Source organism: Monomorium pharaonis, chromosome 7, assembly GCF_013373865.1.
Source record: "Monomorium pharaonis isolate MP-MQ-018 chromosome 7, ASM1337386v2, whole genome shotgun sequence".
NCBI lineage: Eukaryota > Metazoa > Arthropoda > Insecta > Hymenoptera > Formicidae > Monomorium > Monomorium pharaonis.
In genome coordinates this window covers 1,908,367-1,921,444 of record NC_050473.1, presented here as the reverse complement: position 1 = coordinate 1,921,444, position 13,078 = coordinate 1,908,367, and the positions used below count along the sequence as shown (strand labels likewise).

Sequence of the window (13,078 nt, the reverse complement as noted above, 5' to 3'; positions counted from 1 at the left end):
CGATGACGATGACCGTCTTTTCTCTGTCTTTGTGACTCATAAGATCGAATCGGTTTCTCCTACTTGAGAGGGCTTGAGAGGGCCGCGGTAGAGGGATCCGGCGACGAGGTCCAACGAGCTTATCAGTTGGCGTGCAGCTGCTGTGCAACGCTGTGGATCGTGTTGCATTCTGCGTTTCGTGTACAATCGCACTTCGCGATTTTGTTTCGCGGCAGGAGATAACGTGCTCAACTTGGAAGGAAACGAAGCGGCCCGATCGTTACATATTAAAGCCTGTGGTTGGACATCGCCGGAAATTCTCCCCTCTCTTTCTCGCCATCCTTTTCCCCGTTGAGGCTTCACCGACTCGTACATGCATGTGTCAAATGCGTGACATCGACGAGAAGTGACGAGGAAGTCACGCAAGCAACACGGTAACACGTGGACATACGTTTTTTACTTACCACACGCGATATTGCCACGGTATACGGATCGATTTTTAGCGCGAACTTTTAATTATGGCAACCCTTTCTTGTTCCTTTGTACAAATCGTTATAGTGCCACCGCGAGTATAATATTTAAAAAGCTCTCCTGCTACGGGAAAGTAAAAAAACGAAGGTTGATGGTTTTTAACAAATATTTATTACAAACATGTAGAATGTTAAAAATCCTAAAATATTAATTTTCTGTAACGTTGTATTTTCCTCTCAAAAAAATAGGAGCGCCGCTGATATGCACATATCTAAGTGCTAGGGAAAACGACATTTGGCAGTAATTACTATTCTTAGAAAAATTGATTGACATACATAGTGCGCGATATCGACGAAGACGATGAAAACAGAAAAGAAATCGTGTAAACAGATAAGTTTTTGAAAAAACAATTTTTTTCTATACAGATATATATATATATATATATGGACTCATTTTATAAAAAATACCAATTTTTTAATAAAACATAAGAACAAAAAAATTTATATCTACATTTATACTAATAATATACGCATAAGAATGTGGAAAATAAAAATCGTTCAATTTTAGCGTCACCCGACGATTATTGCGATTACAAAATAATCATTTGATTTTAAAAATTAAAACAAATAACATACAATGTTTAGACTTACAATAAGAATAACTCGTTTCCTCTTTTATTGCTTTTAAGTTTTTAATTAATAACATTTATAAATTTTATTAGCATTTTAGGAATTAAAAAATCTAAAAACTATCAATACCTGCTACCCTTGTAGCAAGAGCCGATAATTCAGCGAGATTAACAATTGTGAACCATTCACATTTAAAAATTTAAGTATCAAGAATACTTTTTAAGTATCTTTTCTATATTTTTGTTCGTCATTTATGATGTAAATGTTTTCATAAAAATGTTTAAATTTATTTTTTTATCATGATAAGCCGCAAAAATCTTTCTTCTTGGAATTGAAACTTGACATACGTATCAAGGTTATTCAATTCAGTTGAAGTATCACATAATCTTTGTACAGCTTATTTGTTTAAAGGAGGAAAAACGCAAAAGTGAAATGATAGTAAAAAAAAGAAAAGCAATAACGAAAAATTTTTCTTTTGTTGCTTTAAATAAATAACCTAAATAAATAACCTAGTATTTATATATAGAAAAATTGCATATACTAATAATCACATAGTATAAATATTATTCCTAAATTTGAAGAAAATGAAAATAATATAAAATAAAAATGAAAGGATATGTTGGCACATTCATTAATTAGCCTTGAAAATATCTATGGAGTCGCATCTCCAACGCTAGTCATTAATACGTTTTTGCTAACGTACATTCAATCTAATACAACAGCTGGTTCGTTGTCGTTCGTTTTCAGTCCGTACTGCGGCTCGCCCGATTGCTTCCACGTTTCGAAGAAATCTTGGTGACCATATACCGCGTATTCTTCAAAGTTGTTATTAATTTCCGGCAAATCGTTGTAGAGTCTGATGCCGTAATGATGCAGATCCTCCAAATAAATGCCCAATTTTTTGTCGAAGGAATTTGTCAGGAACTCGTAATTGCTTTCAGTCACGGTCATGAAAGACCGATAATCGGACGGTTCATAGTTCGTTGTAAACGCGACGTTGCATTTCTCTGGACAGACAATCTGCTGTTGCTCTACCTGCGGAGGTAACGTAAACGTATCGCTTACAGCGTTTTGTACCAATATCTCTCTTTCCATACGATTAGGCGATTCGTGATTGATGTCGCACTGCGCATTTCCTCTCGTTATTCGCAGCACTTCCTGTACGTCGTCGTCAATACTCGTATTAACATTCATCGACTCGATTTTTTCGTTAAATCGACGTAACGGAGGAGGGTGCAAACGCTTCACGTCTCTATCAATGTCATGATACTCTTCATGATTATTAACAATAGTTTCCGTAGAATCTATTACGAAGTTGGCCAATCCGGCAGTTTCTTGGATCCCTGCTACTTCATCAGACCATCCGATAGAATAGCGAGGGCTTTCACTGGGCCAAGAATTTTGTTTGGACCCGAGCGACGTGTCGTCGGACGTCTCCGGCTGGCAGACGAGAAAGACTTTCGTATCGTTGTTGCTGAGTGAAATTTCGCTCTGGCAATATACGCTTCTCTTGTCTCGCTCGTTCGTCCTCGAAGCATCTTTCTTATCGCGATCTAAGCTATCAGCGAAAGCTTTGATAAAAACATCCGCTTCGGTTTCCTGAGAGGTGAGATAACAATGACTTTTGTACCCTTCGCACGACCCGTCGCTGCCGGCAATTGCGTCTTTGTGTGGCGTATTCGTGATCTTTACGAGACTTCTCCCCACCACGACCGTGCGACAAGCTGTCGCGTCGTCTTTCGTGGACGTGAATTTACCTACAATGTATCGATTCGTAGGGCCGGCTTTGTGGGGCCGTATACCGTCACCGTGTTGCATGTGACTCTTGTTCGCAACATGGTTCGGGAAAGACAAATCGATACTACTCCCAGTAGCGCGGTCATCTTGATGTCTCTCGCTTTCCTGGGGCTCGAGCGTTTGCGTAAACACGTCGACGAGATATTGTTCTGTCTCGGAACTGCCGTTCTGCAAATTTATCATGTACCTCCGATCGAGACTCACGTCAGTCGTCGTCACGCCGTTGAGTTTGAATTTCACGCGCACCATCTCCCTCCGGCTTCGTCTCCCCCTCTGCCTGGACCGCTGCTGATGCCTGTGCATTAGCCGCTTGTGGATCCTCAGATCTGAGATCGTCCCGAACGGCATGTCGCACACGTCGCACTTCTGATCCCCGAGATCCCCGAGGTTCAGACCGTGGTCCAGGATGTCCATCAGCGAGCCGTATCCTGCGGCCGCGTTGTGCCGCCATTGCGTGTGCAGAGCGACGTCACTCTCGCACTTGAAGTCCCTGCCGCATATCCTGCATTTGCTGCCGACGATGACGACGCTGCACTCACGCAGAGTCACGGCAGCGGGGACGCGGAAGCCTCTTCTGCCCGCCTGCTCGTCGACGATGCGCATCTCGCCGCTCGTGTCCGTCCAGTTTGTCCCGTGATCCAATTAATTCGTATTTTTGTTTCTTCCTCGCGACTCTTTTCGCCGCTTTGCGCGCGGGTCGACCGTCGCGCGTCCGCGTCCTCCTCCTCTTGCGGCGAACGCGCTTGGTATGCGGCGCGGGGGCTCACGACGCTCACGTCTGCTCACGTCACTCTGATAAACTTGAACAATAACTTCGGTCGACTTCGTGCTGACCTCGAACGTGGCGCCACCTCGCGTACAGATATGACGCGCAACCTGATATAATACCAAGCCAAAAAACAATTGACAAGCTGTTGGGCTTCGATGTGTTTTCACTTTACATCACGTAGTCGTGGCGAGCGGAGAGAGATTCAACTGGATTCAACCGTTACTCCAAGTCTGAAATAGATTTCATAACACGTTTTGTATATGTTTATTCTCTCTCTCTCTCTCTATATATATATATATATATATATTTATTTTCTATAATATGTTGTATAGATCCCGGAATAATATATAACAGATAGAAAAAAATTTACCTACACGTGTGTACTTTCTTTTCCTACGTCCTTGTACAAAATAAATGGAATTTTTCTTATCAATCTAATATATAAAAGATTCGACGAATATCTGAGTATTTCTCTTATTTATTAAGAGAATGCTGACGTGCTGCGTAAAGAATCGAGTACACGACAGACACGGATAGCATGCGTATACAGGCATTCTACAATATCGCTACGTCAACTAAAATAAAATTATGCGTTAGCAAATGTATTTTCTGCATAATGAGTGAAAATTAATAAGACATTACAACTCTCTTGAATTAGACTTTTAAATGTAATTCTAAAGATTTAATATTATTCATTTATATATTTTACACAACTATCTTTATTTCGTGTATAGCCTGTATAATTATACTACGTAAATATTTTATTAAATTGATATACAGCTTTTTCTTTCTCTGTGCAGTTTTAACTGCGTAAAATTTAATAAATTATAGATTTTATACAATAAATTGTTTTAGATTTTTCAATATGCATCTTGCTTCAATACATCCTATTTCAGTTTTTCGGTTATAACTTATTTTATGAATTTTTCTCGACTAATCAACATATTTAATTATATAAGAAAAAAATCTTACGTATAACAATGTTTTCTTTAAACGTATACATACCTTCGACTCTATGATATCTATATTTTACAACAAAGCTTCGAAGAAAATGTGTTAAATATTCTTGTGGGTATGTTGCTGTTGTCAAAATCGAATAATCCGTATTGTGGTTTCGACGTTACTACGCAAACAAGTTTGTAGCAAAGACGATGACTTCTTACTGAGCTGCTAGTTAGAATCATAGACCTTGAGACCTGGTCCGAGCAATCTCCATCTAAACGTGTTTCAAAAATGATTAGGAAGAAAGAGAGAGAGCAAGCGTGAAGACGGCCATATTTCTCTCTCTTTCTGGTTAGTATTACGACGTTGAATAGAAAGAGATAGAAAGTGGTCGTCTTCGCGTCCTCTCTCTCTCTCTTTTCCTCCGATCACTTTCATCGATAGATACCTCGGTCCCAATCTCAAAGTCTATAGCTAGAACGAATACAGGGAAACTATTTGATTTGGCAACATTCCCCGCGGCGCCCACTGAATCGATTATCATACTGTATATATTATAGGACCTTAGTTCTTCTCGCTTCACAAAAACTCATCGTCCCAATATCTTACGAAATATTGAAGAAACAGTCAGGATGTTACTTATATGACAAAATTATAGACATTATATTTTTAACTCGTAGACAGAAATAATGTTTGGCTTTCTTTTGTTGCTGCACGAATCGGAAATGACAAAAGTTAACGTTTTTTAGGCGATAAATCCTCTGTTAATAATTTTTTTAGGGAAGAAAACTAAACTCTTCTATTTAACATATATGAAATAATTTAAAGTTAAAAAATTATTTAGGTAAATGAATCTTATATTTTTCAATATATTCAAAAATAGAGCAAAAAGATATTCTAAGCTCAATTCAAAGAATGATATCCAAAAAAACAATTTATTAAAATAAAAAAATTGTTTATGTGATAGCAGAATTAATAACATTTTTTCTTCTTGAAAAAAAAATTAAGTACACCCATGCATAAAATTATATATTTATCAATCTTAAAATATGTAAAGTAAATGTATGTCTGAAAACAACATCTTTCCATTTCATGGCTTTTTTCTTTTATCTTTAAATAAATTTTTATTTTTATTTTTAATTATAATTGTATCAAAAATAAGATTTATATCGATCCTGCCAGGATTCGAACCTGGAATCTTCTGATCCGTAGTCAGACGCGTTATCCGTTGCGCCACAGGACCGTATTAAAAGCCCTTTCTTTCATATAGTATTATCAAATTAAATCTATGTACAAAAAAATAATTTTATGTTATAATAAAGTTAATTAAAATTTGAAGTCGTCTTAAATATTAATGATTTTCAAACTTCTGAGAAATTGTGCTACAGGATCACATTAATAGCCTTTCTTTAGTATTACCAAATTAAATGTATAATGCTGGAGAATAATTTTATATTATTTCTCCGAAGTTTGAAGATATTTAAGGCTACATCGGTCAAATATCGACTAACTTAATTAATTATCTAAAACTTTTTAATACAACATAAAATTATTCTCTGTACATAAATTTATTTGATATAACTATATTAAAGAAAGAGTTTGATTCAGCATTATTGTCGGATAATTTAACCAGCAGAAACTGATACAAAACTAAATTATATAATTTTGTTGTCTCTATTATCGCTGTTTCAGATTTATTTAATCGCGGCAAATGTATCTGCAAACATGGATATTTGCGATAGCGCATATAACTTATGTTCGTGAGTATCCTTCATGATATTATAGAATTGCGTGTAGCATTCACGAAGCTCTTGTCGCATTTCTACTAGAATATGTCGTCGCCAAACGCGGACTGTGCAATGGCTACAAGTTTGGCGAGGACGATCTTCAGACGTTCGACTTCATCAGCAAACTGAAATTGGATCTGTTGGATACGCGTTACAGTGGCATGACGAAGGTCCGGGGCAGCAACCGCATGCAAACTGCATACCGGCTGGAGAAAGACACTGATGTCACCCTCCCAATAAAGTATTCAAATTAGCTTGCATAGAAACAACTGCCTAAGCTGATTTGGGCTACAGACGTAGCCCATTAGACAATTAACTTGATCTCCGTGATTATTTCAACCTGTATAATTGTCTGAATTTTTACAATTTATACAATTCGTTGCTTTTAGTCTCTTTTACATAAATTAAACAATAAACAATTTTATATCTTAATAAAGACACAATAATCACCGATTAAGTTAATTAGAGTTTCATCAATTCCTTGGCGCATAAAACCCTTTGCAAAATTTACAATAATTTCAAAATAGAAATATCATCGAATAACAAATACATTGAAATTTTTTTTTATTAGTTTATGATGATATTTATAAATTGCGAACATTAAATAGATTTAATTTTTATGCATGTGAAAATCGCATTTTACTCCAATAATTGTTCAATACAATTTTAAAAAGTGTTGATTAGCGAAATGCTGATCTTTTCTTATTGCCTTTTTCAGGAATATCACATCCAGCGGACTTCCAGAAGAGTTCTCGTTGGTGTACACGCTAAGAGCTAGGAAATCACCGAAGTATCCTTGGCACGTTATTAAAATCGCGGACGCAAACGGCGATGCTCAATTCCTCATCACGATGAATTCTAGGAAGCGATCGTTAGATTTTTCATCGATCGACCACGAGGGAGAATTACAGACAGTCTCCTTTATGAATAATCGCGTGAGTGCCATTGACCACATCTGTCATTGTTCCAGAATAGCACATTGTTGTCGGCAACAATGGTTCTCTATTTCTAAAATAAATGACACCGTTACCAAACGGAGTTTTCAGGTAAAATCGTTATGGAAAACAATCTAAATTATATAATAAATTGTCGATTACAGTTTTGCAAAAGTTGATATTTATGCTACTCCCCCCCCTCTCTCTCTCTCTCTCTCTCTCTCTCACTCTCTCTCTCTCTCTCTCTCTCTCTCTCTCTCTCTGTGTGTGTGCTGCTCCAAATCAACATGACAATTTTAAAATCGAGCACGCCTTGATGACAACATGATATGGTATGCATCGATCATAAATTCTGTCGAGTGGATCATTTTTTAAAAGTGTTGTCGAGAAAAGAGAGAGAGAGAAAGAGAGAGAGAGAGCTACAACTAGAATCTATTGTTAAAACGATTTGAATCAGTTATTATTCATAAGTGTTTTCGCCCTACAAAATCATTACGTAAGCTGTTGCGTGAGATGTGTGCCAAACCGCAAAAGTAACGCATGGATTGTATCGTGTCATCATACAGAATAGATGTAACGTCGGATGTAAGTCACGTCAGGTCGTTTCATGTGCAAATGTCATTTGAAAAAGCCTGAGAGCCTTTGAAATCCTACCGTTCGCGTGATAGAAAAATGAGTTTCGCGCTATGCGATGATACGATAAGAAAATGATGCACCCCGGAGTTTTTTGATCGATGAGAACTGCAAGCACTTAACGCGCACATTTGAAAACAGCATAAATTTATGCGATGAACACGAAACACATTCCGAGGCTCCTCGATAACGAGCCTCATTTAAAACTCATTTATCCCTTTCTACATCATTATCCTGTCTAAGTTGACTTGATTAATGTAGGCATCATTGAATGAAAAAATGAAAAAATGTACGATTTCTTGGTTGAAATAGGTGTTCGACAGAGGATGGCATAAGGTGAACTTCGGGGTGTTTAAAGATAAGCTGGTTCTTAACGTTGACTGTGAATTCACTGGTATGGAAGATTTAAAACCGCGCCAGCCGATCAAAGTCGACGGGAGTATATCGATAGCTAAAATGAGCAATAGTAAGATCACTGTACCGGTAAGACTTCGTTATAATATCTATCAAATTTGCAATCGGATCTTATTTATTACAGAATTATTACGCTATAGTTAATCTACTGTTCAGTCTAATGAAATAACTCTTTTGTTCAAAATTCTTTAACAAATCTCTCAATTCAATTATTTACACAGGTTGACTTGCATGCACATCTAACGATAATATACATGAATTGCATCGCTGTTATGTCACTGCGAAGAATGCACATCTTCCAGAGAATATGGAAAAATTACATGCCAGCCGCCACAATTAAATAACACGCTACTTAATTAACAACTGCTTCACATATAGGACGAGCCTGAAACCATCAGTAGGACGAACTGAATATTAGACACTTTCGCTCATGTCCAGAATGTAGACGCGACGTTAAAACTTTAATAAGTAGAAATTCTACTGTTTACAAAAAAATATATAAAGATATGCAAACATTTACTAAAACATGAATTATATATAATCTTCCAAAAGTATATTTGCACATTATCTTCAGATTGATGTGCAATGGATGGTTCTAAATTGCGATCCAACGAGACACGAAAGAGAAACGTGCGATGAATTACCGGTAAGATCCACATGTGTATTTCGGCAAGATTTAACAAATTCCAAAGATCTGATTAGTGTAATGTACGTAATCGTAGAAAATCGTAGCTGCTCCGCTTCAAATAAAATCCTGCGATATGGTCTGCCCACAAGGACCACGTGGATTCAATGGTACAAACGTAAGTTCTTTCCTTGTTTTAAGAATTGTTTATGTGATTTGTTTTTAATGTTATTTATTAAGTATTTGCATATAAATATTTAAATATGGATAAAATAGTTTTCAGTATTAAAAGTGAGGAAAGCACTGAATATAGTTTTTTTTATGATTGATGTTATGTGTGTTAAATATTATTGATAATGGAACATGCGATCAATGTCGTAAACATGTTAAGTGAAAAGTGTGAAGCGATAAAAATCGTAAACGATTACTATCGTAAGCCACGAACATTGGCCTTGTCATTGCATCGAGCGATCCTAAAAATTCCCCGTAAATATTTCTTATTAATTGCAACTGATGAGAATAATAATTTGTAAAATTGTTGATAAATAAAATCATGTAAGGGATTTCCTGGTCCACCTGGACCATCTGGAGCACCGGGACCAATTGGAACTACGGGTTTACCAGGACAACCGGGACCGCCGGGGGAACAAGGAAAGCCAGTACGTTTCCTTTATTTTAAAAATTATAATAAACAGGGTATTTTGTTTCAATCAACGCATTAATTCTATAACGCAATTAATTATTCTGTATATCAAAGTATTAAGATAAAATTATCGAGAAATCAAATCAAGAAAAAAGCTTAGAGAGATTTTATATTTCATATCTATATGTGTTAAAATAAAAGATAAAATGTCATGAAATATTGATTTGACTTTTGATAACTTTATCTTAATACTTTTATGTACGGAATAATTAGAAAAATTATATTATATAAAAAAGTTATATATATATATATAATTAAAAAATAAAGAATAAGTAATCTTTATTTTATTCCAAAATCAAATCTTTTTTTTATTAAAAATACAATTTCATAAAAACAGAATTTCAATATCTTGAATGATTTCAGAGAAATTCAAGTGCATTAATTGAAATAACATATTTTGTATAATTTAAATTATTTAAATAATTTTTATATTTACAGAATAAGCAGTATGTATGCAAAGAAAATAAAATAAAATATGTATGTTATTAGGGAGTTCCAGGTGCAAGAGGTTTCCCAGGATCACAAGGTCCGAAAGGAACTATCGGATTTCCGGGACCATCAGGTTTACCAGGATCACCAGGACAAAAGGGTGAAAGAGTAAGCTCTTACTTTTAGATTGTATTTGATTAGACACATGATTAGAAAATTTCTTTATACAATAATAAAACATAATTTTAGGTTGAAAATTAAACAACAATTTATTCTTTAATAGGGTGATATGGGATTCCCAGGTCTCAAAGGAGATCAAGGTCCTCGAGGATTTCCAGGCCCGTCAGGAAATACGAGTGACTTTTTTCTTGGATCGCTGAGATATAAGGGCGAGAAAGGAGCCAAAGGTGAACGGGGGGACAACGGGGTTCAAGGACAACCGGGTGAAAAAGGTACAATATGTTATTCTCTTTAGAAAGGGAACATCAGATAAGCCAATTAAAATAGATTAAATCCACTCGTGGAACGCTGAATACTCGCTCGACCATGTAATTCGATCTCGTTAGAAATCGCGACGAGATGTATAATTGCGTTATTCTGTGTCGGCGATAGAGCAAAAGAATATGACGAAACGGATGTCCGATTAATGCACTCGTGGTAACTCTAATGTCTAAATTAACTTACCGTCTACCATTATACTGATTATGTCGAAATGAGCATAATGACCTTACATAATGTTCACTTTCAAATTTTAATTATGAATAATTTGCTAGTAGAAAATAAGCAATGAATCATTTTTAAAGACATGAAAAATACATATGTTGAATTGAGTTAAAAATTGCTTGAAAATTTATCACAAATGTATCATAACAAGATGAGACAGCGATCTGCACAGATATTGATTTGCAGTAAGATGTTTGAATCAACCGTATCTCTCACGTTTTAACATTATACACTATAAAAAGTCACGATTCAAATAACGACTATTAAACGATTCAGGCGACGTATTATACGTATCGTTGACCCAGATGCGTTCATTCGCAGTCATTGTAAATCAATTTATTGTAATCTATGGTAATATGTGCGCATCGATAAATAAGTCAAAATTATGTACTTATAAGTGCTTTATGAATCAAAGTTAATTGCGCAATAGAGAAAAAAGTTTTATTAAGAAAATTTATTATCTACTAAATATTTAAAAGATTAACTCGAGAAGGAGACAATTAAGTTATTCGAAAAAAAAGGTTAAATAAAAATCTATTGATTAGATTAAATTAGATTAGATTACATTAATATAAAATTTAACAATTTTAGGCGAACCTGGAGACAGAGGATATCCGGGATTAGATGGCTCCCGCGGTCGTGATGGTGCACCAGGCCTTCCTGGTCTTCCGGGATCTCCTGGTCGTCCTGGTGACACTGTATTTACGAATATTTCTAGCATTCCAAGGCCACAGGGTCTTCCTGGTATAAGAGGGCCTCCAGGATTACCTGGTCCACCAGGATTGCCAGGACCTCCTGGTCAAATGGGTCCGAAGGGCGATGTCGGAGAACGCGGTCGAGAAGGTTTGCACTTGGTTAATTCAAAATTGAACAAGTATTGATACGTTAATAATTCTATTATTTTTGATGTAACTTAAATATGAAATATTTAAAAGAGATAAAAAATGACAAGATAAAATATGAAACAGATGAAAGAGATAAAAAACAAGCATTGTTAGTCTTTTAATTCTCTTTCGCTTTTTCTATTGCTTTCCTAAAGCTTTGATCGAGCTTAAATTTAATATTTAACTTGTAATTGAAATATTTGTTATTCTTCAAGGCACGCCAGGCTTGACGAATAATAACATCATACCGGGATTACCTGGCCCAGAAGGACCTGTCGGTCCTCCTGGCGATGATGGTTTACCAGGTGAAAAAGGAGAAATCGGACCGACAGGTCTTCCTGGGCCACCTGGAGATCCTGGAAAGGATGGATTACCAGGATTACCAGGACCGCAGGTACTTTATTATTTTTGGATTTATACATTAAGAAAGAAATTTGTTAGAATAAAAAAAAATGTATTTCTTTAAATGTGTTTTTCATAAGTAAAAAAAAAATTGATTAAATTCGAGAAAATATTTATACCTTTAAAGTAATATCTTGTTGTGGTCCTCGGGTTGTAGAGCCACTATTTTTTGGGATCGCTGCCGGGAACTTGAGCCTCGGGAGAGGTCACTCAGGAACACGTTGAGTTGAAGTTTTAAAATAACTATACGTATTTCTCATTATATTACAACTGATTGAGTGTTCACGCGATGGTGGTTTGTTCGGTACTGACTCGCCTCACTCCCTTTTCGCGGTCTCTTTATTTTGGCTAGTAGCTAAGTAAGCTCTTCCAAGTTCACGTACTTTGGACCCGGGTTCAGACGCTTAGACAATAGGTGCTGTCTAAAAGGCCATCTACAATGGAGAGTCGTAGGCCGTAGCAGTAGTCATAGAAAATATTTTCATTTCGTACTGCCTTACTGCTTACGGCCTACAGCAGACATTGAGCCAATTCGGTGCGTGCTTACGATGAACCTTGGGGTTACTTTTCGGTCGCCTCTCTATGATAGTTGGCTTGTGTGTTACTGCTATGTCATCTGTATTGTAGACAGCTTGGTCGTGGATTTCGCGCTGTTACGACTAAAACACTCCATTGTAGATGGCTCATAAGTAATATTGTGATAATTACGGTCTTAATTTTATGACATTAGTTCGCCCGGTATGTAAGCCGGTGTTGCGATGTCTAGCGCGATGGCCAGGCGACACTGTACGCGACGAGTGTCAAATGACACCTTATCGCTTTGCGTTTTCGTTGTGAGTGTATCTCACTCACAACAATCTATTTTTTCTTATATATAAGATGATTTTTGTTGCAATTATTAAATTTCTTTTACTAAATAAATAATTTTTTTTTATTTGAAAAAATACTTCTTTTAA

The 13,078-nt window shown here is 36.2% G+C and overlaps 2 protein-coding genes and 1 non-coding gene across 10 annotated transcripts in view; 1 reads left to right on the top strand and 2 right to left on the bottom strand.

The window, feature by feature from the left end:
* Positions 1 to 300: 300 nt before the first annotated feature.
* LOC105830646 (collagen alpha-2(IX) chain) overlaps positions 301 to 13,078 on the top strand; it is a 20,712-nt gene continuing 7,934 nt past the window's right edge. For all 8 annotated transcript variants that reach the window (XR_004963974.1, XM_012670107.3, XM_012670106.3 and 5 more), the window contains exons 1-12: positions 301 to 413; positions 6,280 to 6,347; positions 6,417 to 6,615; positions 7,093 to 7,309; positions 8,255 to 8,425; positions 8,931 to 9,002; positions 9,079 to 9,159; positions 9,542 to 9,640; positions 10,174 to 10,281; positions 10,397 to 10,565; positions 11,428 to 11,679; positions 11,936 to 12,114. Coding sequence is in view for 7 of the 8 variants with exons in the window: in XM_012670107.3 (XP_012525561.2) it covers positions 6,299 to 6,347; positions 6,417 to 6,615; positions 7,093 to 7,309; positions 8,255 to 8,425; positions 8,931 to 9,002; positions 9,079 to 9,159; positions 9,542 to 9,640; positions 10,174 to 10,281; positions 10,397 to 10,565; positions 11,428 to 11,679; positions 11,936 to 12,114 (1,596 nt within the window). In the remaining variant the exon portion in view is untranslated. The remainder of the gene's footprint in view (positions 414 to 6,279; positions 6,348 to 6,416; positions 6,616 to 7,092; positions 7,310 to 8,254; positions 8,426 to 8,930; positions 9,003 to 9,078; positions 9,160 to 9,541; positions 9,641 to 10,173; positions 10,282 to 10,396; positions 10,566 to 11,427; positions 11,680 to 11,935; positions 12,115 to 13,078) is intronic.
* On the bottom strand, positions 599 to 11,522 carry LOC105830649. The gene is made up of 2 exons (XM_012670123.2): positions 11,434 to 11,522; positions 599 to 3,875 (listed from the first exon to the last, which is right to left on the bottom strand). The coding sequence occupies exon 2, from the start codon at positions 3,477 to 3,479 to the stop codon at positions 1,785 to 1,787; it is 1,695 nt and encodes a 564-aa protein (XP_012525577.1). The 5' UTR covers positions 3,480 to 3,875; positions 11,434 to 11,522; the 3' UTR covers positions 599 to 1,784.
* On the bottom strand, positions 5,758 to 5,830 carry Trnar-acg. The gene has a single exon. It is a non-coding gene; the product is annotated as a tRNA-Arg (tRNA).